At 38.8% G+C, this 27360-nt stretch overlaps 2 protein-coding genes across 14 annotated transcripts in view; one reads left to right on the top strand and one right to left on the bottom strand.

Moving 5' to 3' along the window:
* The window catches only part of si:ch211-286b4.4 (zonadhesin), a 187000-nt gene that overhangs the window by 126877 nt on the left and 32763 nt on the right, over positions 1–27360 (top strand). For all 9 annotated transcript variants that reach the window (XM_043676792.1, XM_043676793.1, XM_043676791.1 and 6 more), the window contains 13 exons: positions 1507–1706; positions 2589–2801; positions 6199–6344; positions 8816–8943; positions 10813–10960; positions 11866–11998; positions 15006–15176; positions 19321–19447; positions 20821–21029; positions 22687–22849; positions 23887–23966; positions 25787–25947; positions 26518–26695. In XM_043676792.1, the coding sequence (XP_043532727.1) occupies positions 1507–1706; positions 2589–2801; positions 6199–6344; positions 8816–8943; positions 10813–10960; positions 11866–11998; positions 15006–15176; positions 19321–19447; positions 20821–21029; positions 22687–22849; positions 23887–23966; positions 25787–25947; positions 26518–26695 (2057 nt within the window). The remainder of the gene's footprint in view (positions 1–1506; positions 1707–2588; positions 2802–6198; positions 6345–8815; positions 8944–10812; positions 10961–11865; positions 11999–15005; positions 15177–19320; positions 19448–20820; positions 21030–22686; positions 22850–23886; positions 23967–25786; positions 25948–26517; positions 26696–27360) is intronic.
* The window catches only part of LOC122540695 (potassium-transporting ATPase alpha chain 2-like), a 118556-nt gene continuing 109567 nt past the window's right edge, over positions 18372–27360 (bottom strand). For all 5 annotated transcript variants that reach the window (XM_043676799.1, XM_043676804.1, XM_043676805.1 and 2 more), the window contains one exon: positions 18372–18434. In XM_043676799.1, the coding sequence (XP_043532734.1) occupies positions 18388–18434 (47 nt within the window). In that variant the 3' untranslated portion in view covers positions 18372–18387. The remainder of the gene's footprint in view (positions 18435–27360) is intronic.

Raw genomic sequence — 27360 nt, 5'->3', positions numbered from 1 at the left:
AGTGAAGAAGGTGTTTGGTATGCTTTCCTTTATTGGTCAGAGTACTGAGTACAGGAGTTGGGAGGTCATGTTGCGGCTGTACAGGACATTGTATAGGCCACTGTTGGGATATTGCGTGCAGTTCTGGTCTCCTTCCTTTTGGAAAGATGTTGTGAAACTTGAAAGATTTACAAGGATGTTGCCAGGGTTGGAGGATCTGAGCTACAGGGAGAGGCTGAACAGGCTGGGGCTGTTTTCCCCAGAGCGTCGGAAGCAGAGGGGAGACGTTATGCAGGTTTACATAATTATGAGGGGCGTGGATAGGATAAATAGACAAAGTCTTTTCCCTGGGGTCGGGAGTCCAGAACTAGACGGCATAGGTTTAGGGTGAAAGGGGAAAGATTTAAAAGAGACCTAAGTGGCAACTTTTTCACACAGAGGGTGGTATGTGTATGGAATGAGCTGCCAGAGGATGTGGTGGAGGCTGGTACAATTGCAACATTTAAGAGGCATTTGGATGGGTAGATAAATAGGAAGGACTTAGAGGGATATGGGCCGGGTGCTGGCAGGTGGGACAAGATTGGGTTGGGATATCTGGTCAGCATGGACAGGTTGGATCGACGGGTCTGTTTCCATGCTGTACAACTCGATAACTGTTTGATGCAGAATAGAAATTAAATTTAACACAACATGTACTTTATGGAGTGGATTAGATGTATGAGGAAAAGGCAAATTTTCTAATTTATTCCATTACAACAAACCGTTTTAGATATGAAAGAAGTCAATGGAATATCACAACAAATCCCTCAGAATTAGTTAAAGGGTAGTGTCAAGTTGTGTAGATATATATTGTGCAGTTTCCACCGTTGCATGATCCTCATGTCTCATGAGAAATCAACTATAATAAACATGTAAGAATATTGAACTAATCGTTGAGGTACAAAAACAACAAATGCATATGTCACATTGATTTGCATCCATGAAGATCAGTATGATTATTCAGTTGTAAAAGCAGGAAAATATGCTTTTCAAAAGTTAATGCAGTTGGATTTTCTATGGGATTATGTGATGAGGTTCTTTAAATTCCTTCTCAAACTCTGGCAATAATTCATGATTAGTTCCCTCAGCTGAAATATAGGTGATGTGTTTTAAATCAGCTATTAAAGAGTAAGAGTGATACTTGTAGTTTTATTTAGTTTTACAAGACTCAATTAACAGCCTTACAAGGAGGATACTTGGAAAGAGTTCCCCCTTTTAAAAAAATTAAAAGCAAAGTACAGAGGAACCTCGATCATTCAGCATGTGATTATCCGAATTTCAGATTATCTGGAAAAAATCATAAGGTCCTGATGCTTGGCGCAACTATGTTATCTGGTATTCAATTATTCGAACATTCGATTATCCAGACAAAATACACTGTGTCTGTGTTGTTCAGATAATCAAGGTTCCTGTGTACAGCAACATTTCTGTCATACCTTGTAACTCTGGTAAGTGTGTGCTGAGGAGAACATTAACTTCTTGTTGTAGGTGTGTGTTCCCGTACTTCTGTCCTGCAAATAGTTCTTCAATGCTGCCCTGTGATGGAGGGTACATGCCAATCAATGTGACAGGGCTGAGGGATCGTCTGGAGAAAGCTTGTCTAATTTGTGAGGCTGGAACCTATCGAAGAGGTTCTGCCAATGAGCTTCATTGCAGCCCTTGCCCAGAGGGTTTCTACTGTCCAGTGGGTAAGTCAGATGAGGATCAGATTAAATATCAAAGCACCTATTTGAACTTGGAGCACATTTTGGAGAGAGGAATGGGAGAGGCCATCAGCAAATCTTAATGACTTGGTAGTGTGGGGTCTGGGTGATTTTTAACTCCTGGGCCTCATCTGCTGACCCATAATGACCATGAGGTAGATGCTTGCCAGTGGATGCTGTTGTGATTTCTGAGCCTTTGTGATATCTTATGCTGTGCCCAAGGTATTGACCATTCAGATTGGCATTGCTGCAATATGGTTTCTCATTCCTGCCTACCTTTTTTTTCTTTATTCATTTATGGGATGATGGCATCACTGGCTAGACAGTATTTATTGCCCCATCTCTAATTGCCTAGAAGGCAGTTAAGAGTCAACCACATTGCTGTGGATTTGGAGTCACATATTAGCCAGACTAAGGAAAGATGGTAGATTTCCTTCCCTAAAGAACATTAGGGAGCCAGTTGGGTTTTTCCGACAAGCAACAATGGATTTCTGGTCATCATGAGATTGTTAATTCCAGATATTTATTGAATTCAAATTCTACTTTATGCTGCGGTGGGATTTGAACCCAGGTCCCAAAAATGTTAGCTGGATTTCTGGATTAAAGTCCCACAATAATACCACCAGACCACTGCCACCCCTGCCAGCTTTTTGAAAGTTGCCAATTGTTTCTTGGGCATCTTGCTTCTGAGATGACCTTCAACTCTGTCATATTCAAATCCAACTCACTCTAGATCTGAATTCCATGACTCTTGGTAATTCTACAGGAATTCATTAACAGTTCTTAAATGTTAATTTCTGATGCAGCACCATTGTGTATTGCTGTTATTTCATTGAAGGTATATTTGCTGCATTTCATTCCCATTAGGCTCTGAAAGCTACTTGTTGAATCCTTGCCCGGTTGGCTACTACTGCTCTGAAATGACCAGATTACCGATCCCCTGTTCTCCTGGTACTTATGGAAACAGCAGCCATGCAAAGCACAACAGTGAATGCTACCCATGTCCTGAAAACACATTTAACCATCTGGATGGACAGAGAGCTTGTTTTCCCTGTGGAAGCACCTCATATTCAAGTCTAGGTAAGCAATCAGTCAAATAACTAAAATTAAAGAGGATAATATATTCACATATAGGAACAAAAGCAATCACATTTCGGATTAGGTACAGGTCATATTCAAAAGTCTATTTTCTGTCCCTTGTCCCAAAGGAATATCCACTTTGCTGGATGCAAAAGTCAGGAAAAGGAAGAAAAGACCAAATTACTAGATCCTTTTCCCTTTTGCATTGTCCTTGTTTTTCCAGAGTTTTCCAGAGAGAGCTTGTCCTGTGGTCGTACTTTCCAGACAACTTTCTGATGAGGTTCTTGGAAAGGCTGTTCTGTAAATGAAGTGCTCTGGTTAGAGAATTGGCAAATGCCACAGGATGGAGAATTTCATGTGCTATAGGTAGATCCACAATGCCATTAGGGAGCGAATTCCAGGCTTTTAAGCCAGCAACACTGAAGGAGCACATCATACTGCTGTCACTGAGCATTGGTGTTGGCAGGAGTACATGGTTGTGGATGTGTTGCTTTGGGATCTTGTAACTGCTGATTACATTGGCATTTGATAGGCCCTGATGGCTGAACTCTGATATGCAGCTCAAACCCTACTTTTTTTTTAATGCTCTTGCCCCCCCCACAGTCCCCCCCAACCTTCCCCAAAACTTGTCCTTGCCAGGTTGGTAATAGAGCCATATAAATGGCCCAGATTTGAATTCATATTGATCCTGCAGCAGGTTTGTGGCAGGAAAAGTAAGGTAAGGGCCATTATGATGAACGTTAGGACTCTGGGAAAAACTGAAGATCAAAGGGACCTTGCTGTGCATATCCATGGGTTCTTTAAGGTTTACCAGGTGGATGAAGTGTTTAAGAAGGCAAATGGGATACTTACATTTATTAGCAGGGACATAGAGTTAAAGAGCAGGGATGTTTTGATGGAACTGTGTAAAAAGTTGGGTAGGCCACAGTGAGTGTATTGTGTGCCTTGCAGGAATCCACATTATATGAGGGATGTGTATGCACTGGAGAGTTTCTATTATGAAGAGACATTGAAAGATTGGGCTTGTTTTCCTTGGAGCAGAAGAGATTGAGGGCATCATAACTGAGATATATAAAGTTATGAGAAGCATAGATAGGATAGTCAGGAAGAAACAATTCCCTTTGATGAAGGAATCGATAACTGAGAATTAAGGTAAAGATAGACAAGATATGAGGAAAAGTTGTTTTACCTGGAGGATGATGGGAATCTGGAACTCACTGCCTGTAAGGGTGGCAGATACAGAAACCCCATATCATTTAAAATGTATGTGGATGTGCTCATGATGCCAAGACATAGAAGGCTATGGGCCAAGTGTTGGAAACTGGGATTAGAATAGTCAGGTGGTTGTTTTTGACCAGCACAGATATGATGGGCCGAAAGGCCTTTTTCTGTGTTGTGGACCTAATGCACTTCAATTGGATTGGTACTTGAGGGATATAAACAAGCAGGACCATGGAGAAAGAACATAAAGGTAGGACAGACTGGGTTATTCTATGGAGATATGGCATAAAGTTCATAGGCTGAATGACCTTCTTTTGTTCTAGACTGACCCTAAGTGCATCTGTAATGTCAAAGAGTGTCAGGGGAAAGGAGTTGTGAATAGGGATGTGAGGCAAGAAAATCCTCTCTTCCATTTCTCTGCATTATTGTACAGCTGTACATCTATGTGTCTATATATCTGCATGTAAGATAAGTTAAAAACCTTAAGGGAAGCAGGAGACCTCGTGTGGCTGTTAAACGCATCAAAAATACTTAGCATCATAAATTAGCACAGCCATCTTCATACACAGGATGGCACAGTGGCTCAGTGTGCCAGGTGCCTGGGTTCAATTCCAGCCTTGGGTGACTGTCTGTGTGGAGTTTGCACATTCTCTCCACATTGTATTGGGTTTCCTTCAGGTGCTCCAGTTTCCTCCCACAATCCAAGAATGTGCAGGTTAGGTAAATTGGCTGTGCTAAAATTGCCCATAGTGTTCAGGGATGTGTGGGTTAGGTGCATAAATTAAGGGTAAATATAGAATCGGTCTGGGTGGGTCAGTGTGCAATTGTAGGGCCAAATGGCCTGATTCCACACTATAGGGATTCTATGATTCTACATTTTTGACAAATTCAAGTATATTAATTATTCTGTTATAGATTGTTTTTTTTTTCAAAACTTTCCATGCGCCTGGATGACTATAGCTCCAATAACACTCAAAAAGCTTGACACCATCCAGGACAAAGCAACACTCTTTGGTACAACATTCACAAGCATCGACTCCCTCCAGCACTGAAGCTCATTGGTAGATACTTGTTTAAATCATCTGCAAAACTCAACACACAAATTCACAAAGGCTCTTGAGACAGCACCTTCCAAACCCACGACCACTTCCATCCAGAAGGAAAAAGGCAGCAGATACATGGAAATGTCACCACCTCAAGGTGCACTCGAAGCCACTCACCATCCTGACTTGGAAATACATCATCGTTCTTTTGGAGTCACTGGGTCATAATCCTGGAACAGCATTGTGGATTTATCTACAGTACATAAGGCAGCACGGTGGCTCAAGTCATTAGCACAGCTGCCTAACAGTGTCAAGAACTTGGGTTTGATTCTACCCTCAGGCAGCTGTCTGTATGGAGTTTGCAAATGCTTCCCATGTCTGCATGGGCTTCCTCCGATGTCCAAACGTGTACAAGTTATGTGGATTTTCTGTGCTGAATTGCCCGCAGTGGCAAGAGATGTGCAGGCTTGATGGATTAGTCATAGGAAATATAGGATTATGGGGATGGGAAACGATGCTGGGTCTAGGTAGGATGCTTTTCGGAGGATGGGCACAGACACAATGAGACAAACAGCCTCTTTCTGGACTACAGAGATTCTATGATTCACATGGACTGCAGCAGATCAAGAAGACAGCTCACCCTCACATTCTCCTGAAGAAGGGCTTATGCCCGAAACGTTGATTCTCCTGTTCCCTGGATGCTGCCTGACCTGCTGCGCTTTTCCAGCAACACATTTTCAGCTCACATTCTCGAAGGCAACCAAATGCGGGCCAGCCAGCAACATTCACATCCCACAAGTGAATAAAAACATATCAGATTTCCTATGAGTTGCATCAAAACGAACATTTTTAAGCTTTCTCCTGCAAAGACTCTCCATCCACTTCATTTACAGGCTCAGAGAAGAGTCTGAGTCCAGTTGTCCTGACTGTTTATTTGAAATGGCACAGAGTTCATAACACTTCACGCAGATAATTAATGCCAATGTTAGTGCAATCTTACTGTTATTGTTACATCAAAGAGGGACCGATATCACTCAAAAAAGAATAGTTAAGTTCAGAAAAGGAATAAAAACACAGATGATGTGAAAGATCTGGAGTTTTATTGATGTCTGAATGTTCATTGCCTCCTGTAGGTTCTATAACGTGTAAGTGCCAAGGTTTCAATCGTGCTTTCCAAGAATCCGATGGATCATGTATCTGTAAGACTGGGCACGTTTATTATGATGAGACAGATCAGAAAAGCTCAAATAGTAACAGTGACATGGACTGTTACCCAGAGGTGAGAATAAATTCTTGAGAAGTGATACCAGAAACTCTGAACTATTACGTTCTTGGAAGTTTGGGTGAAATTTTCACACCAGTTGCCTTCTGCATTAGGAGCTGATCTATCATCTGCAGAGTCATAAATTGAAACTCTAAACTTGCCTATTGATTTAATTCTCACCTGATAGGGTAGGTTTCACTACTGTATGTTGTATAGGGTTAGATTTTATAGCTGGGTGTTTCCCTTATAGTGTCTCACAGAACAAGAGTATTTTAAGATTACAAGCACAGCAAATTCTTCCAATTTCTAAGTTGCCATCACATCAAATTAGAGATCAAAGATGGCTACCATTCAGCCCATGGTATCTGCTCCTTCTTTGAGCTATCCAGTCAGTCCTGCTCACCTGAATTTCCAAGCATTGCTAGTCTCTAGAAAGTAGCAAATATACTCCCAGTTGTTCAAAAAGGGACAGAGGCAGAAAATAGAAAGCGAAAAGCCTATAGGCTTGACATCCTTTGAGGGAAAGACATTATAATCAGTCATTAAAGATGTTACTGTTGCACATTGAGAAATATTCTAATCAGGAACAACATAATTTTGTGGAAGGTAAATCATAATTAACCAGTTTATTGTGATACTTTGAAGAAGTAACATTCTCTGTAGATAAAGGGGAGCCTGTCAGTATGGTATATCTGGATTTCTGGAAGGCCTTTGACATACTGCCACATAAAAACGTATTACACAAAGAGGCGTTCATGACAAGGGGTGACATACCAGCACAGATTGAACATAGGCTGATGAGGGATATGGTGTTCGTCTAATTATCAAAATTAGAGTGTGGTGCTGGAAGGTTCTTGGCTGGGCCCTCCACCTTTTACAGTTTATATCAATGACTGAGATCAGGAGAGCGAAGGCACAGTAACTAAATTTTCAGATTGGAAAGTATGCTATGAAAAAGACAGAATGTGATTCTAGACCAATATAGCTAGATTAAATGAGTGGGCAAAAATTTGATGATTTGAACTATAATGTACGAAAATATGAAATTCTTCACTTTTTGGCAGGAAGAATTATAATAAATGGAGGACGACTGCAGAATTCTGAAGTACAGATGGATATAGGTGTTATAGAGACACAAGAATTACAAAATGTTAGTATGCTGGTACAACAAGTTATTAAGAAGGTTAACAGATGTTATTCCTCATTATGGGAGGAATTGAACATAAACATAAGTATCACAAACAGAAATTGCTAGAAAACTCAGCAGGTCTGGCAACATCTGTGGAGCAAAATCAGAATTAACATTTCGGGTCTAGTGGCCCTTCTTCAGAACTGTTCTGTTTTCATTTTTGACTTCCAGCATCAGCAGCTCCTTTGGTTTTTATCAAAGTAAGTATGTTCTGTTTCAGTTATACGTTGGATTGATGAGACCACACCCCAACTAATGTGCACAGTTTGGAACCCTGAATTAAGAAGGAATGTCAATACAATGGTGACAGTTCAAAGGAGGTCTATTTTGTTGATGTATGGAATTTCTTGTGCGGGAAACATTCAGCACACTGGGATTGTTTCCACGGAGGTTTAGAAGAGTAAGGGCCAGCTTAATTGATGTGTATAAAATCAGGGCAGTCTTAACAAGGTGGACATGACCTATTAAGGACGTTTCCTCTCATGTGAGAGTCTAGAGTTATGGAGCAATGTTTTAAATTAGGGTTAGTCCTTTTGGACAGAAATGACAAGTTTTTTTTCTCAGAGGTCAGTGTGACTTTGGAATTCTCTGCCTCAGAAAGCCATGGAAGTAGGGTCATTGAATACTTTAAAGGTGGACGTAGATTTTGAGGCAAGGTCCTCAAAAGTTATCAGATTTGATGACACTGTGGAATTCAAACTGCTAACAGGAGCAACCATGATCTTATTGAATGGCAAAGTCAACCTGAGCATCCAAAAACTCTATTTCTGCTCTCATTCCTATGTCCGTAAGACTGCTCATTTTTCAACAAAAGTTTTTTAAATTGAAAACAAACTGTTTTAAGTTGAAGTTCAAAAGAATTGATCCAGCCCATTGAAATTTCAGATACTTAATTTTCGCGTTGCTATGTATTTCTTTGAAATGGGAAAATGTTTCAAAGCAGCCAAATGAACAAGAGATGACTGCAACACTTACAAGACCACAAATCTTATGCCCAGACAAGTAAACCTGATGAGCAGTGAGATAATTGGGCATTTCATTAGTGTTAAAGTTGTTCATTCATAGATTTAGATCTTTTGAATTACACATTGATTAAGAAGACCTATTCCTTTTTAAAGTCATAAAAACACCTAGCTTTGGTATAATTGAGATGGTTACAAGTCAGGCATAATAATTATTTAATGCATGTTGATAGAGACAGCCTCCTCTTGTCTGGGTTACTAGATTGTTTTTCACATTTTTCAGACTTGCATGTTTTCCAGATTTTCACTCATACTTATATCCTGTCTCCCTCTAGGTGTATGATCGCTGCAGTGTTGGTGAGGTTCGACTGGCCTCTACAAGAAGATGTGTTCTCCCAGAGCGTCACAACTGCACTCCAGCATGTGGGGAATATGGAGGCAGGCTGGATGTGGAACTGGGAATGTCAGTCACAAAGAATTATGTATCTAATGCAGCATCTCGAGAAATACAATAAGAGCAGACACAATTGCATAATGATCTGCATGTACTTGTCATTTTTTTCCATGATTAATTCCTGTGTTGATATGCATTCTGGAAATTGCTATGTTGTCACTGACTGAAGAGTGCAATTACAGAGTGACAGTCGGTTCATTGTGAATGTTATCAGAAGAATTTGTATAAGCCATTTAACAATGAGGAGAGAATACATTATGTTAAAATGGAGATTAAATTTCATTGGCACGTCCCATCCAATGATACCTTGGCCTTCAACTTTACTTTAATTGAAAGCTACAGTGAATTCTGTTTCCCTGCCGATAATGTGCCGATTAACCAATTTCCTGAAGGGATGATGCATTCACATGGTATTCATGGAATTTACATTCCTCCTGAAATATACCTTGTCGATAATTCCCTTCTGAACCTTGTAAAGGGAATGATATAACATGTTTCAGAATTAGAAGCAGGAGTAGGCCATTTGAAACATCATATCTGCTCCACCATTCAATAAGGCGATAGCTGACCTGATTATGGATCTAACTCCATTTCCTACCAATTCCACCTTCACATCACCATAGGTTTTGACAGCCTTGTTGATCAAAAACCTGTCAATTTTTGTGGCAGGTTTTTCAGTGACCTGGTCTGTACTGCTTTCCATGGAAGGGAATGCCAAAGCCTAATGAACCTCTGCAAGAAAGAATCTTTCTCATCGTCACATGATAGATCTCTCACCATGGTTCTAGATTACTTCATGAGGGGAATCCTTTTCAGTGTCTAGCCAGTCAACCCCACCCTCAGACTCATACTTTTTCTCTAGTGATTAAGTTCCTGTCTCCCATTTGTTCCTTGACTTTCTCTTATTCTTGAACTGCTTTTTGTGTCATCTTTTTTGAAGACAGATACAAAATGTTTGTTTTGAATTGCTGCCATTTTCTTGTTTCCCTTTATTAATTCCTCAGTCTAATATACAATGGGACTTCTTAATTTTGTCTGCTGTCTGTTTTTATTTTACTTGCTAGTTTTTTCTCATAATCTAATATTTCCTTCTGTTTTTAGTCATCTTTTGTTCATTTCTAGGATTCTGTTAGTCTTCCTGCCTATCAATCAACCATCACCATCTCTTTCTTGCAAACTCCAATAGTTCTTGCTCTATGTATACTTCTACAGTGTACCTGCTGTTGACATTCTTCCACCAGTGACTTGCTTTTTTTGCTGTTTTAGACCTCCACTCAATCTAGTTCCACACCTGCAATGTTATGTGTTGGCACCATCCTAGCCTCCTGAGGAATGTAAAGAAGGAAGAGGGAACCAACTATTTGTATATTTCTAGCAAGACTAAGCAAGCTGTTTTCCTGCTGAAAGACACTTATGCTACTCATAAACTTCAAAGTCTTTTCTATTCTTATTCTCAGAAGTATCATTTCATGAAGATCTTATTTCTAACATAGACGATTGGCCAATGAGCAAAGGATTCCTTAAAGCAAAGGAAAAGGTTAGAATATGAGAAAGCAATTAGTGCCTTAGTTTAACATCCCATACAAGAGATAGCAGTTCCAAATGTGCAAAAATACTTCAATACGGTTTACATTTTGTGCACCATTCTTTGGGCTAAGACATAAACCCTAATCTTCAACAAGCAAATAGTAGCTATTGAGCAAGTTAATAGAATGTGTATAACATCCCTCACACAATCAGACCAAAGACCAAAAATAACTATTTATCCTTGAACATACTGATCCACCCCCTCACTTACCAGTTTTTTTTGTTGCACCTAGTGGAGAAGTGTTGAATTTACACTTGGCTCAAGTGTCCGTGGTTTTTCTCTATTTCCAGGTGCCATTGCAATAAATATATCTCTGCTGAAGAGCTCTGTGACGGAGTTTGTATGGCTGGAATTCTGAACGTGTCAGCACATGCCAGTCATACTGGAGAGCTTGTGTTAACTGTTAAGAATGGAGCGACCAGAGACCATAAAAATTGGGTGAGTCAGCAACATGAAAATTGTATGTTCCCTCTTTCTTCCTCTTTGTAATACTTCCTCCATGTCACAGCATTACTCCTTCAGTAAACAGACAAATGGGCAGAATTTTGCAAGGCTTTTATATCCAAATCGACGGCTTTGATCATATTGTGAAATTGTGCAATAAGATCCCTGAAATCAGCAGCATTCATCCCGTCATGATGTAGCAAAAGGTGACATCTTTCTTTCCTCTAGATATTTGATAATTGGGAATGAATTTCAGTCTTCATTCAACTAAATTACATGTGATAAAATGGAACTTATCTGCTTCGTCTCTTTGCAAACAGTACCAAATTGTTAATAACTACAATGTACAATTTTGGTTTGTTGGGATTATTTTAATTGGTCTATTTTAGGAGTGAGTCTTTTGGCAGGTTTATTTGGTGTGCAGCGCCTGGAAACATTCATTGCTTGATTATTACAATAAATTTTTAAGATTTCTATTTAGCCCAACTCCTCCTCCAGATGCAGAGCAACGAGTTTTTAGGAGTTGGCAACAACACTACAACACGAAGCTCCCTGCAGGAGGAGGGAGAATTATGGGGAGGTGTGGAAGTAAGGAACATCATGGGGAGAGGGAAAAAATGACTTAGAAAGGAAGATTACAGGAGGACATGTGGGTTGGGGATGGAGATGACCTTAGGATGGATTTGATGGGGTAGGAATAATATTAGACAGATAAAATAATTAGAATTGATGTGAGGTGGAAAAGATTTATTAAGTTGGGAATTAATTAAGTACTTTTGCAACAATATTCTAACTGCACCACAAGTTATATGTAAGTCTCTGCTTGTTAAAAAGAGAACTGGTTCAGTTTTTGTTCGCCTTATTAACTGATTAACTGCTGGTGTCTTTTGCCTTCTCAGGTTGTTCCTCATGTGCTGGGTCCAGATGGACACATTACAGATAGTCTAAGAGTTCTGTTTATCCTTTTCAAACCAAATGGAATTTTTGGTTTGATTTTATCTGGAAAGTATGTGGTTGACAAGTTCCTGACAGGTTAGTGACCAGGATGAGGTGAGCTCTGATTTGTTACAGCAGGTACACAAACAATGCCTGGTGTTGGATTTGGATGAGTGTTGTAATCAAGGCCACATGGAAAATATATTAAAGTAGACCTTGGTAGCACAGTAGTGAATTTGCTCAAGTATTTCAAACTCGCCATTCTTTATTCACCTTTTATGAAACAGGAGGTACATATTAAATGAGACACTGATACAATGAAATGGTGTTTCACAGTTTAAAAAGTTTTCACCACTTGTTTCTTGGGTCTTTAAAGTCATGGGGTGACATGTCCTGTCTGGTGGTGTTCGGGGTGGTAGTGGTGATGGTACTGATTGGAGTTGAGAGATGCATGGGGCATATGGGGGAATAGGTCTGCAAAGGTTGGAGTTGGGGAGGGGTATTTACAAATACAGCATTAACCTGACCCAACCTATCACATACTTTTTGGTGGCCGCGGATATTTGAAATGTGGAGGACCAACCTGCTGTTTAGCCATTTGAATCCCTTAAGTAGCCCATTAATAGATGTTTAGGTGTCCATTAATAGATGTTTAGGTGTCTCATATATGCCCTCTTTGCTATGTTAACCACAGCAGAGTGAGATGATGCTGTGACATAAACAAGGCTATTTTGTCCTTAGGTTTTTGTTGAGAGAGGTCATAAAGGCAGAGGTGCCGAGGCGTGTAAAAATAGCCTAGTACAACAATGGCAGGGGAGTGGCCAGTTCTCCCAGTTCAGTTCTTATCTAGATTGATTTAGCTGTGGCAGTCAGAAAATGCTGGAGTCCAGGAAAGGTTGCAAACTTCAGGAGATGATTCCTGACTGACTCTCTCTCTGATATCTCTTTGGATGTTGTTCCCTCCTGCCTGTAAGAGTCTGTATTTGTATTTGCCTTTTTGCCAAGGGGTGTATTCATGGGATGTTACTGGATTGGAACTGTTCCTTAGTTAAGTTGCTGTATCAGGTTGGTTAAGTTTTCCAATAGTGAAGTTATTCCAAATTCAGTTTTCTTTTGTTCATGTTTCAACTGTAGTGTTTAAATAAATTTTGTTTTGCTTAAAGCCGAATAGTTTGATTAGCTGCATCACACCTGGAATATCCACTCACTTCTACTTTTGAAATAAGAAAAAGTTAGTATCAAGGCTACCTTCTTAATATATTTTTGAAGGGTTCTGGCCTCATCCACAACTGTCGAATTCCCATGCTACATAGGTAATTCACCAGTTTTTACAGATCAGACTGAGTTCAGGCATTTTGGGACTGAGACCCCTGTATCCATTAGAAGTATACAGCTGCAGAATATACTGTTATTTATTACCCAATCTCTCAAATGGCCTCTCGAATCCTTCCCCTTAAACTTTCACTACTGGCAGCATGACTCACTTACAGTTTGATTTCTCTAGCCCAAGTTTTTTGGGGGATACCTGCAAGCCAATTGCTGCTGTTGCTGCTGCTGCTTTAAGGTGAGACGTAATCCCCAGATGGGGTTGGAAGGATGAACCTCAGACTCTTAACTCCCATATGAAATGGTTATGGCATTGTCAGCAAGTAGAAACAGGGTTCCTCATTGACTTCAGTAAAATAAAGAATTATGGAAGCTGTAGACCTGAAGCACAGATAAACTGAAATTGCTGAAGAAACTCAGTAGCTCTGGCAGAAATGAAGAAGGGTCACTGGACTCAAAATATGAACTCTGTTTTCACTCCACAACTGCTGCCGGATGTGTTGAGTTTCCTCATTGATTCTCTTTAGGTAGTGAATCCCGCCTTCAAAAACATCTTGCCCCAAGCACCATTTATGGCATATAATGAGGCCATTCAGCACATGGAGTCCATGCTGGCTCATTGTGGGGCAGTCTAGTCAATCACTCCACCTCTTGACCCCATGGCCCTGCAAGTTTATTTCCTTCAAGGGCAGCACGTTCCAAATCATTACCACTCTCTGCATTAGAGAAAAAAAAAATTCTTCCTCACATTCATCCATGCAATTTTTGTCCAGAATCTTAGATCTGTGTCCCCTATTCTTTCTACCATCAGCTAACGGGATGGTTTTTCCTGTCTAACTTGTATAAGCTGTTGGTAAGCTAGTACACTTCTATCAAATCACATGCAAAATTCTTTGTCCTAATAAGAACAATCCTTGCCTTTCCTAATTAACATTGTGACCAGGACACCCACAACCCCCCACAGAACCATCTGGTATATTTACACTACACTGGGGCCTTCATACCTTTCATGAATTGTGCTGACCAGAACAGGACACAAAACTCTAGCTATGGTCTTTCAGATCTTTGTAAAAGTTCAAGGATTAAGACAAGATTTCCTTATAAGTGGTACCTCTACCTATAAATTTTGCAAAAAGTGTGCAAACACACATTTTCTGTTGACCAACATCACTTGTTATAATTTGGGCATGATATTTATGTCAACTTTTAATTTTGGATATGTCTGCGTAATAAAGCCTAATGAAAATTTCTGACGTAACAGGTCATTTTGATACTGTGGTTGCTTTTTGAAAATGTATCTCAACTAGAACAATGCCATAGGATGTCTACCAGGGAACCTAAATCAGCTTCATGGTAACTTATATTTTTAAGTAGTCCAAATTAGATTTGTCAATGAGTAAAGTGATCTTTTGGTGCAGAAAGCTATTGAGAAGGCAAAAGGCTCAGATTTTCAGATCATCTTTATGTGAGTTGCTGTCACCATTAAAGTAAGATCATAGAAATGGGAGTAGGCCATTCAGCCCCACAAGCCTGTTCCATTGAGATCATGGCTGATTTGTGGCCTAACTCCATATACCTGCCTTTGCCCCATATCCCTTAATACGTTTGCTCATCCCACCTGAATATTGCAGGTTTAGATTGAAATGTTACATTATGCAGTATATAGAATGGGAATCCAGTGCATACTTACCAGCAGGGTTTGGTTAAAATCAAGACTTTTAGCATTTATTATACTGGCATTAATTTTCAAGTGTTGTCTTCATTTTTCTCTGTACAGAGTCTGAATGGCCTGATATGTTTCAAAACCCACATTTCAAAACAAAAAGAAGCTATTTGCAAAGGCCTGTTAGTGCTGCTATGAATGGAGTGATTCCTAAAATTCCAAACCCCATTGTCTGTCTGAGGCCAAACGATTTAATCCTCTTCAAACTCAGTGTTCATCAAAGCAGTGAGTATCAATTTCCTGTGATGGGAAGGTTTATTTCAAACTGTGTGTGTTGCCCAACTACTCTGCTTAATTTGTCCCATTTTTTTCTTCAACATCTCTTCAGCTTTGGTCAAATCCCATACTTGGGACAACTATGTCAGGTGCCATGATTTGCAATGTGGGTGACCATAGTATTCTAACCGTCATGGTTTTTGATAATGGCCCAATATTTTGATGGTGTTCTCACAACCTCTACTGTTCATCTTAAACTGTACGGTATCTCACTTTTACTGTGCTGCCCTCAATTTTACCTGGTACTGCTTGATGTTCAAGTTTCTCTTTCTGAAATGCCTAATGAATTGTAGTTGTTTGCTCGCTATCCTCAAACATTTCTCATGAATTGCAAATGTTATCCAGCCTATCATCATTGTCCAACTCATATACCTCCTTTTTGTTGCCTTTAATTTATCTTCATTTGTCTTTTTTTATATTCCAACTGTCACATCCATAAACCCATGTTGACCAGATGGCTTATCCTTAACATTTAATTGAGAACCCAAGATAAGAGTTGTTTCAGAATGAAGCATTTTACCTGTACAACTTCCAGACTTTGCCTCATTGAAATCTGGGATCCAAAGTTATATTTTCATGCCTCGTTTTCTTTTATCTTCCAGTACTGGAAAAAGCAATCTAATATTGGGGAAAAGGACCAAGAACATGAGAAGTCTGGTGGGCAGTGTCAGTCAGTTTTCACTCTTCACCAGCATTGATTAAAGAATCAACTGTGCTCTTAGAGTGAAGGATGTTTCTAGCTGGTAGCTACAACAGCTGGTATTATTGTCACTGGTGTTTGAAGTGATTGGTTAATTTAAAATGCTAGTGTAGGGAGCTGAGAAGCATATGTAACAGCAAAAAGCTGGAACCATCCAGCGCAACAGAAATATACTGCAGATGCTCGAAGTCTGAAATTAAAATAGAAAGCACTGGAAACACTCAGCAGATCAGGCAGCATCTGCGGAGTGAGAAATAATTAATTTTTCAGGTTAATGACCTTCCATCAGAATGCCAGTGTTGGATTGGGTGACAACTTTGCAAAAAGCTTCTATTCAATCTGTAAACATAGCCCTCAATTCTCCACTGAGGAACAGGGCATCATCTTTCAATTAAGCGCTTTACAGTCTTGAGCATTGAGTGCAATGATTGTTTCTGTCACCTCACGTTTGTTACGACACGGGGTAAACCCTTCTGTTAATTAAACCAAACACACAGAAAAGCTCACTTCGTCCCGTAATCCATTAAAGTATGCATGACAGAGAACTACCCAAATTCCACGATTTAAAGAAAAAAATAACAGTTTTATTCTTTAACTCTAAAATGAATATTAAACAACAACTATTTACAACTCTAAGCTTCCTTTCTCTTTGTTATCCATCTCCTAGTCTATAATAATATACTGATCCAATAAAGGTTCTATTAAATTTACAGCAACTCAGTTTTCAAAACCAGACATCAGCTGTCGTTTGGTGTCGATCTTCCTCTATTTAGAGATCTACCTGGGTTGTCTTTGGTCTTCTGCTGCAAAGCCATTTCAGACGAGAAAAGATGCCTTTGACAGAGAGTGTGGTGAATAGCAGTGTTTCAAATAGTAGATGGTGTTCCTTCTGACTAACTGCCTGCTTTTTATTCCCAAATATTGGATCATCTCATTGGTTCCATGTTGTCAAAATAGAAAAATTGAAATTCAATTGGGCTTTAGTATCTTGAACACAATTTAAACTGGTTAAATTCCAACTGCTGTGAAAACAACCAGTACCTAGGTTACAGCCAAAATGTTACATCCTTCAATTTTTCAGCACACTCTGTTACATGACAAGTGCTTGCTAGCTTACACTCTCTTAAAGGTACAGGCATGCATTCAACTTCATAACACCCTTTTTTTTCACTTTTTAAAGATAGAATCCTTATAGTGTAGAACAGGCCAATCAGCCCAACAAGTCCACACTGACTCTCTGAAGAGCATCCCACACAGATCCACCCCTCTACTCTTTTCTTGTAACCTGAAGTTCCCATGGCTATCACACCTAACCTGAAGTTCCCATGGCTATCACACCTAACCTGAACACTGAGTAATTTAGCATGGCCAATCCACCTAACGTGCACATCTTTGGACTGTAGGGGGAAACTGGAACAACTGGTGGAAACCCACGCAGTCACAGGGAGAACATGCAAACTCCACACAGACAGTTGGCCAAGGGTAGAATTGAACCCGTGTCCCTGGGGCTGTGAGGCAGCAGTGCTAACCACTGAACCACCGTCCATCCATCTTTGTTTTTTCTTATATTCTTGCTTCCTGTCCTAGAAATATCTTTTATTTGCCTCTTTTCTTGCTCCGTCGCCATTCTCTTTCGGCCATTTCAGCCTAACTCTTTTGTCATTCAACTCTTCTATCTTTCTCCATTTTTTTTTTGGCCTTGCCCCACAGACCCTTATCCCAAACCTAATTCATGTCTAACTTTTTGGATGAAAAATCAGCAGTCTGAAACGTAGCTCTTTTTCTCACTACAGAAGCTGCCAGACTTGTGGAATATTTCCAGCATTTTCTGTTAACCTGGTACAATCCTTTGCTGTGGGATACACAGAGGTGGACAGAATATAGAGCTTTAAAACCAGTTTAGATACAAATTAAAGTGTCAGTGGACTGAAATATTAACAGGATGCAATGCATGGTGGAATAAAAATCACAAAAGTTTGCAAATGCTTTTGCATCTTTCAAATAGTAATGAATCATAGACTGATACAATTTGGTGAGGAGGTGTGATTTGGCTTCCTTCTTTCTATCCGTCTTAGTTGGCTACAACAAAGATTTGATGATCTTTTGAATGTGCAGCTATTCCTCACTGCAACTAAAATATAGTTCACTCATTCAACAGAAGCAATTAAAGAGCAAACAACAAGGGGTTTTTTTGAATGAAAGGAAAACAAAATTTATTTGCTATCCCTGCAAAAAATCTAAAAATGCAACAACAATCTCACACACATGTGCACACATGCGCAAGCAGACAGGTAAAAAGTCTTAAAAGCATTTTTTTCCAATGTAAAAAAAAGATAAAATGATATGCAGTTTAAAGTCCTGAGGATGTTCTTCAAGTATTAGTTTTTAATCTAACCACAATTATTTAGGAATATTCTGGGATTATTGGAAGATGTGAATGTTGCAGATATCTCCAAGTTCTCAGTGATGGGATGTTTCTTCTTGTTTGTGTTTTGTCTTTGATAATCCTGAGAGAAAGCAGGGAGACAAAGATAGACACTTCTCCAATTCCAATAGAAATCCTTCTCACCACTGCTCTGTCAATAAAAGAGCTCTCAGAAATACTGCTGGTTTGTGCACTGCACTGTTTTCAAGGTTTTAAATCATAGCTAACTCTCTTTATCTCCAACACATGAACCTTCCATAAAGGTGTACATAAAAAAGGAGGTACAGCTCTGGTCAACTGATTTCATTCTGTTTGATGGCATGTTAACTTCAGTTTAGACTGGTGCTTGTTTATTCATGATTTCATGAAGCTTGGCTTAGTGATCAGATGATCACTACAGCCATTTTAATTCAGTGTACTTTTCCTTTTTGGAGCCATTTTCGTTCATGAAATGTAGGATATCATATCAAATGATGGAAGTTGAAAATTGAAGTCCATGTTTTACCACTGTCATGCCAAGATGACTTCAGGACATAGCACCTACTATTTTAATTGCCTGCTAATATTTTATTATAGCTGATGAGTCCAAATTGCTGATATCCTAATTTAAGAAACAAAATTGATCAAAATGATGTCTATTGTCTATTGTCTATGGCAGAATCCAAATAATGGATCTTTGAAGTATTGGCATTACTCTGCCAATATTGTTAAAACCAATTTTTTGTGGAATTACTTACCAATGAAAACTTTGAAATCTATGACATCTCTTGTACAGTGCTTTTGAAATGGGTTAATACCTTGTTTTAAATAAAGGGTGGTGTAATGTCAAGACAGCTTTATCAGATTTTAGTTTTGCTGAAGTAATCATTTCAAAGCTTGTGTATTCTCACTGGGTACTTTGTTTCTGAGAAGTTCAATAAAGAGCTCTATATTTTAAAAAGTTGCTTTTTTTTTATTTTCTTCAATAGATCGCAGTTTAAGTCACTACCCCGTCTATCAGAAAGACCATCTTTTCAACACAAATTCAGACTGGGACTTTGGGCCCTTCAGGAAGTTGGATCATTTCATTAAGGAAACCAATTTCAACTTTTCCAGGTAAAGCTCTGGCTTCACATTTTTGCCCTTAACTGGCAGATAAAATATTAGGAAAGTTCCATTTACCGTCAAATAACTGATGCTTTTCATGAAGAATGGCTCCTTGATTTTAATTTAATTGCAAAAGTTCAATTATTAATTCTAAATAGGCACAATCTCAAGTTTGATCATTTTGTCCACCTTGTCTTCATCCAGTTTATCATCAGGTGCACAAGTCATATGTGTTCTTTTACATTTCATTAACCCATATACATAGGCGTGAATTTTTCAAGGAAGTATTGACTTTGTGCACAGACTGAAACGTTACAGGCAATCCCATTTTAGCAACTATTAGGAGCCCCAACACCATTTTTTTCTATAGCAATCAGACAATTATCTGCCTGCCATCAGAATGTCACCCCTTTTAGAACTGAGATCCTGCCTCCAGGGCAACTGACAATTCAAAGGATCAGAAGCTCATTTGTCACAACAGCACCATTGGGAGAGGTGATTATTGCTGGGATTATGCTCAACCAGAAGACTCATGATGAATAAACCTTGAAACCAAAGTAGGTGATGTCAGGGTCCCTGGGACAAAGTAAATTGAGCAGGATAGGACATGTGGTAGCGGTTGGCAAGCGAGGAACCACATAGGGCTTTCTGAGTTAGAAGATAGCCACATTCTCTCCCTCTCCCACAGACACACACGCACACAACTTTTCAAACCTCTCTCTGACACTGACCCACATATTCTCCTTCATGTACATTCTCATTCCCTCATATACACATTTTCTGACACAAGCACATATTCAAACTCTATTATTCGCACTGATTTCCTTCTGCACATGCTTTTTTAGAGAAAGTTATACATATGAAGCACTTTTCAATGATCTCAGGACACCCTGAAGCAACTTGTGGCCAAAGAATTAAACATGAAATTTGGCAGCTAAATAACATACAGGAGCCCATAAAGAGTCATGTGATTACAAATATATATACAACATATATATATGTTGTTTGAGAGATATTCATTGGACAGTATGTTTGGGCTGAATCCCCCCTTTAGAAGAGTGTTACGCAATCTCTTACGTCCACTCGAGACGGTGGATAGGTTATCGATTTAATATCTCATCCTAATCTCCAAGAATGCAGACTAAATTATTGAGCTCAGAGACTGGATTGGGTTTGATTTCTGACTTTGATGTGAGTGAGTTACCAAGTGAGTTACAGCTGACAGTTACACACACCCATGTGCGGATGTGACTATAATCCAGATTGTAGCTCTGGAAGAAACCAGACCGAGAATCTACGTCACCAGGAACCTACCGTGTATTATTTCTGCAGATTGTTCAATGACACAATGTATAATACTGATTCTCTCTGTTTTAACTTAGATTTGCTCATGTTTTCATGGAACCTGGGAAATATGTATTTTATGATAACGCTGAACCTGAACGAGCCTTAATAGTGAGTGTCAATAAATTTGGAGAGTGTGACAATGTACCTTCACTGGTTCAACCATCCTCTCCAATCCACCTGGTACAACGTGGAATTCTAAAACAACAAGATCTCAATCTGGCACCTGATTGGGCTCTGATCATAGGTAAATAAAGAATTCTGTTATAATTGTGATTTTAAAAAAAAGATACATTAAGGTTTCTCATACATTATCTCAAGCATAAATGTAAGGACACAAGTATTTGTTACATTGAGGGAGTTACATTTCTTTTAGCTATTCATAGGTAAGTTTGTGAAATAAGAAATGTAACAAGTCATTGAAGAATTGATATTATCGCTAGGTATTTTTCAACCACAATTGCAATCTGAAATATAGTTCAAAAATCCCATTTTGATTTCTGAATGAAATCAGATGCAGTCATCTACACTGACCCCAAATTGATTGGCCTGGCAGAGTTTGAGTGCAGAAAGGAAAAGATAAATCCTCTTCATCAATAAACAATACAGTATTAGATTTGTCAGTTCTCAAACTACTTTGTCTACAGACCACATGGATTAGGTAAAAGACTTCACACACCACCTATCCATCCAATTGTACCTGCTTTCGCTTGTTTCTACTAAACCTCATCGCAGTTAATGGTAACTTATGGTTAGCCCCATAAATATATTGCGACTTTTATTCAAAGTGCAATAAATTTAAATGCATTTTTAAAAAATATCGCAAGTATTAATTCAAGCTAGAAAAAATAGTACAGACATTTCCATACAGAATTATTTAAAATATTCTGCAACAACATCACAATCTTTTTCTGTGAAAGTGATATTTACATCTATAAGCATGCAAACAAAATCAATAATAAAGCATATCTTGCTAATAAAACTATATTGGGTGTGCCAACTCATGCCTTGCAAGCAGGAGCCAGTCTGGTCATGTAACCTCATGAAAGTGGTGAGAATGAAAGTTCTGGCCTGCTGTCTCACATAGCCTGATCTGAGCACATGTTGGTCCAGTCATTGGCCAGAGGATACCATACTTTGAGAACTATTGTATTAGATAGTAATTTGTGATTAACTTCTTCCACCGAGCACAATTTCCCATTCCCTGTATATCAATAATACCTGATCCCTGACACAAAACAATTTACTCAAAGTTGATCTGGAGTCTGAAGTCTACACTCTCTCATGAACCTGAGAAATTTACCACCAGCTGCAACTGCCTAAATTTCCACTAACCTTTAAAGGAACAGGTCAGGTAGGATAGAGTTGAAAAGTGTGGTGCTGGAAAAACACAGCAGGTGAGGCAGGATATTCAACATCACCACCATGTCCCAGAACCTCGACCAATCATGAATAATGAGGGCCAGGAGGATATGTAAAACCTTTAGCACATATCTGAATTTTTGGGCTGACTGTAAAAGAGCTTTAAAAAGCCAGTCACCCAGTGATAGTTGCTTCTGTTGACCTTGGAAAGTAAAAATTAAAATTTATATCGTGCTTACAAGGTATACCAAGAAGCTGTTAGCTTTGTTTGATGAAAAACATGCTTAATATCTAATAAAGCTACTTACAACAGATAGACTGTTCTCTTAAAGAGAGAAGCTACTAAGTGCACACCTGCCTCCATTTAACACAGCAGTAATATATTGTATTGAAATGTGCAATAATACAGTAATCTTCTGACCTAACATAAATAATATTATAGGTTAGATGCTCAGATTTTTAAGAAATATAGTTGTAAATCAATCATGTTTTCCATAACAATTTGAAATTGGAGTGAGTTCACTTGTATATTTTTCCTTCAGGTACACTGTGTTTCCTTGCTCTGATTACTGTACTGTTTACAATGTCTGCTATGGTGATGACACCTATTCAGTCAGTATTAAATCCCATGCAAAAGTGGAAGCCAAAATGGCGCAGTTTGGGGGAACCTTATATGCCACCTGAGTATATCATACTAAAGGACAGGTAAGGAAATAAATCATGAATGTTTAATAAAAAAAAAAGATTTGTTTGCCACAAATAAAACCTCAGAATTCAGATGTTGGTTATAAACTCCATGCAACGATTGCTCCTTAACTTTCTTTGTAAAGTGGTGCTCTGGTGCTGAATTTTTTAGATCTCAATTGCACGGAGGCAGGTTGGTATAGTATGTCACCTTCTATAATGGTGGACTGGCTGATGATCCTTTTTATTTTTATTTAAAATTTTAGAACTTACGAAGATGATGCCTTCATCTTGGCTGCGTTCTTTCCCTCCTGAAGAGGCAAACTGGTCAACCTTAAAAACTGGAGGGTTCCTTTTAGTCCTCCAGCTTTGAGTCCTGACCTGTCATCCTCAATTGAATGACAAGACCACTCTGTGGCCATGAATTTGGCCAATTCAAGGAAAATCACAATGGGGGCAGTGTTCCTGGACAGCGTATGCTTCTGATCCCGCTTGACAATTTAGAGAGACGTGTTCCCAAACCTGCAGAGTAAATCCTGCCTGTAGTTGTTACTTTTGTTTAAAAGAAGGAAATTTGGAGATATCGATGAAATATTCAAACTTGTTTTAGACATTGACAGAGATGCCCCCATTGTGGAAACTTTAAAGTAGCTTGTTTGCCTTTGCTAAAGAGTGGTGCTGTTGTGCAGCAGACATTGAATTCCAATGTATTGTGTCTTTGAGTGGTACAAAGGGGCTTTTGCCTGCACCTCACACTCCATTTTCCACAAAGAGAGACGGTACACAGAGGCAAAATCTCCTGAAAAGAGAAGGGAAATCAACAAGTAAGTAACCATGAGACAATGTCTAGTCAGTTGCAGAAGGCATTGTTAGAGGCCTTCAATCACATCACTTGTCAATTATCTAGACCAGCTCATGTAGGAGCTACAAAAGAAATGGCTGAAATGCAATTGCACAAATTCAGATGATGAGTTAATGTGTAGTTTATAGGTTTGATAATGATTCTGTTTATATCCTTGATTGAGAATAATGAATAAAGTTGTAACATTTTTCCCTAGTTTGGGTTTATATGAAACTCTTAGACCTCGAATTGCTGGAGAAGGAGCAGAAGCAGAAGAGGAGTCGACCCTAATAGTAGGTATGGAATGATTTCCCTTCTCCTCCACACCTTTGCTCCTGAGTTAGCACATTGTCTCAAAAATATTTACTCTTCTGGCCTTGTACCATTGCAATACTTTATTAAATGCACTATAAAGCTAGATTAACTTTTCTCATTTTATAGAAATAGTTTTATGAAACTGAATTTCTTCTAATAGCAACATCTAAGTTCAGCATTCGGTTCAAACCCTATCTATGGGCTTGAACATATTACCACAACTGAACTTCAGTCCAGTACTGAAGAAATGCTACATACAAGAATTAAAAATCACACAACACCAGGTTATAGTCCAACAGGTTTAATTGGAAGCACACTAGCTTTCAGAGCGACGCTCCTTCATCAGGTGATAGTGGAGGGCTCAATCCTAACACACAGAATTTATAGCAAAAATTTACAGTGTGATGTAACTGAGATTATACATTGAAAAATTGATTGTCTGTTAAGCCTTTCATCTGTTAGGATACAATGATAGTTTCACTTCTTTCATGTGTAAATCACAAAACCTTTTTTTAAAAAAGTTGCATTCTCGGGTTAGCTGTTAACAATGGTGATAGCTAGACAATATGTTGAAGGTGTTGGCCACCATAGGGAGGGCTTCAACCGGGACCTTGGGTTCATGTCACATTATAGATGACCACCATTGCACTATACACACACACAGATACTCCTACACACTCACGCAGGCACTCCTATACACACATACACATGGACACACATACACACAGACACCCACACACGCCCTTACAGACACACACACACACACAGACAGACAAAGACCCACATGCACACATATATTTTGTGGGGTGAATTTGTACTTGCAGGGTTACATTGTACTTTGCTCAAAAACTGCATGCATTCATGTAGAACTCTGAGCTCAAAAACTGCATGAATTTATGTAAAACTCCGTTATCTCACTTTTTAGATTAGAATCAATCTAAACATCATGGCATAGACAGAGAACATGGGGCCAATACCTTCAACATATTGTCCAGCTATTACCATTGTTAACAGCTAACCCGAGAATGCAATTTTTTAAAAAAAAGGTTTTGTGATTTACACATGAAAGAAGTGAAACTATCACTGTATTCTAACAGATGAAAGGCTTAACAGACAATCAATTTTTCAATGTATAATTTCAGTTACATCACACTGTAAATTTTTGCTATAAATTCTGTGTGTTAGGATTGAGCCCTCCACTATCACCTGATGAAGGAGCATTGCTCCGAAAGCAAGTATGCTTCCAATTAAACCTGTTGGACTATACCCTGGTATTGTGAGATTTTTAACTTTGTACACCCCAGTCCAACACCGGCATCTCCAAATCATATATACAAGAGGGTCAAGTATCAAATGAGACAGTAACTAAAAGTTCTACCTGTCTGTTCGTGTGGTTACTAAAGATGTTTGTATTTCAAAGATAAGCAACGTATTCTGCTGGTGTCCCAATACCATTCAACACTCAAATTAACATTGCCAATGTAGATAAACTGCCTATCATGTTTGTCTACAAATCAACTGTAACCACATTCCATTGACCGTGAAAACTTGAGGGCATCCTGAAATTACAATGTAAAATACAATATTTTTTTCCATATTTCTTCCCTCTTTGTATGCTCCAGTGCAATGTCACTGTTAAATTTTTGCCAAATTAAAAATATCAGGACTTAAAGCCAGTGTCCCCTTACAGTACCATTTAAGGAGTAGACACTTATATAGTATTAAAGAAACACTGAATTAGATAGTTAAACAAATGTTTGTTCATGTCTATGATCCTTTACACTCCTTTTATGTATTGCCAGGTAAAAGTCTAGCCGAGACCGAACTGGAGGATTTTAGTGTTCGTACTTTATATGATAAACTGGAGGATCAGAATCTTCACCTTGCTGCTCAACTAAATAAACACAAGAGTGATGTTCAGGCATTTTATCGACACATCAGCCAACAAACCCAGGAGTTAAAGGTTTGAAATGCCAAGGACTATATTAAGTGATCTAACTTGTAAAATAGATTGAAATATTATGCAATCTTCATTTGTTTAAAAATGAAATGCTATAGCATAACAATAAGTAACATTGTTTGAAAAAATATTCAATCTGAAGCAATACTGTCATGATACAAATTTGGGATTACAATAAGATAGCTAATGTTGGAATCTTAATGCTGTATTCTAAAAGTGCAGCTCTCACTGACAGCATTGGAACGTGGTGTCAGTCCTATATTTCTCAAATAGGACTAAAATAAGCCTTTGAGCATCAGTCTTTGTTCCAGCACTAGTTGGATTATAATTGATCTGTACATCAATCCTACTTTCCCTGTCTCTGATCCAGATTCCCTTCAAACACACACCAAACAAAACTCTGTTGATTTCTGTCTTAAAATTTTAAAGCATTTCAAAGCATTTAGTGCAGATGGTATCAAACTGTCTTTGGTGTGCAAAAGTGGTTTCTGATTTCACTCCTGAATAACTGTGAATAGTTTTAATCAGTGAAATTTGAGACGTTATAATCTCGCATTGATATTTTCTATTCAGAAAATACTGGAGTGTTTTAATTCTTGCAAGTGCCAAAACAAGGAAGGAAAATGGACCTTAGTAGAGGACCTGGAAACCATGAGCAGAGCACAAGCTGAAGCTCCAAGTACAATGACAAGAGATCGATTTGGCAACTGTACCACCATTAACTTCTGGGAGAGAAGCCCAGTAACACAGAGTAAGAAAGACTTCTGCTTCTTTTCAATCCTGGCATAAGTACAATGCGAAATACATTGGGTCAGGCAGCATCCAAGGAACAGGAGAATCGATGTTTCGGGCATAAGCCCTTCTTCAGGGCTTATGCCTGAAACGTCGATTCTCCTGTTCCTTGGATGCTGCCTGACCTGCTGTGCTTTTCCAGCAACACATTTTGAGCTCTGATCTCCAGCATCTGCAGCCCTCACTTTCTCGCGAAATACATTGGGCCAGTGAACTTGCAGCAAAGAAAAGGCACAAATATGACATAATTTCAATTTTCAGCATGAAAAATTGAGAATATTCTCGCTGAATTAATTTGCATTATGCTTAAATTTCCTTCAGCGCCAAGTCAGCAAAATGTCACTGAAACCCTCTGCAGCTGCTTTTATGCCTGTTCTGAACAATCTGTTACTTTATATTTAAGATGTTAGGCACAGCTTTACCTAAAGTTAAATTCCTTGTTTTTAATGTCACTTCCTACATTTAAAGAAACAAAAATTATCTCTCAGAGCTTGGGGTAAAGTTTGACTTTCAAGAATCCAACTTGCAGAATGCATTGACTGGCCTCCTGTGCAGTATTAAGGAAACAGCATTTGCCTGAGCGATCTATGGAATTCAAACAGGAATCCTAATGCAGTGAGCCAG

This window comes from Chiloscyllium plagiosum, chromosome 35 (genome assembly GCF_004010195.1).
Source record: "Chiloscyllium plagiosum isolate BGI_BamShark_2017 chromosome 35, ASM401019v2, whole genome shotgun sequence".
Classification (NCBI taxonomy): domain Eukaryota; kingdom Metazoa; phylum Chordata; class Chondrichthyes; order Orectolobiformes; family Hemiscylliidae; genus Chiloscyllium; species Chiloscyllium plagiosum.
Note: the sequence above shows the minus strand (reverse complement) of the source record. Positions and strands in the feature narration are given on the sequence as shown.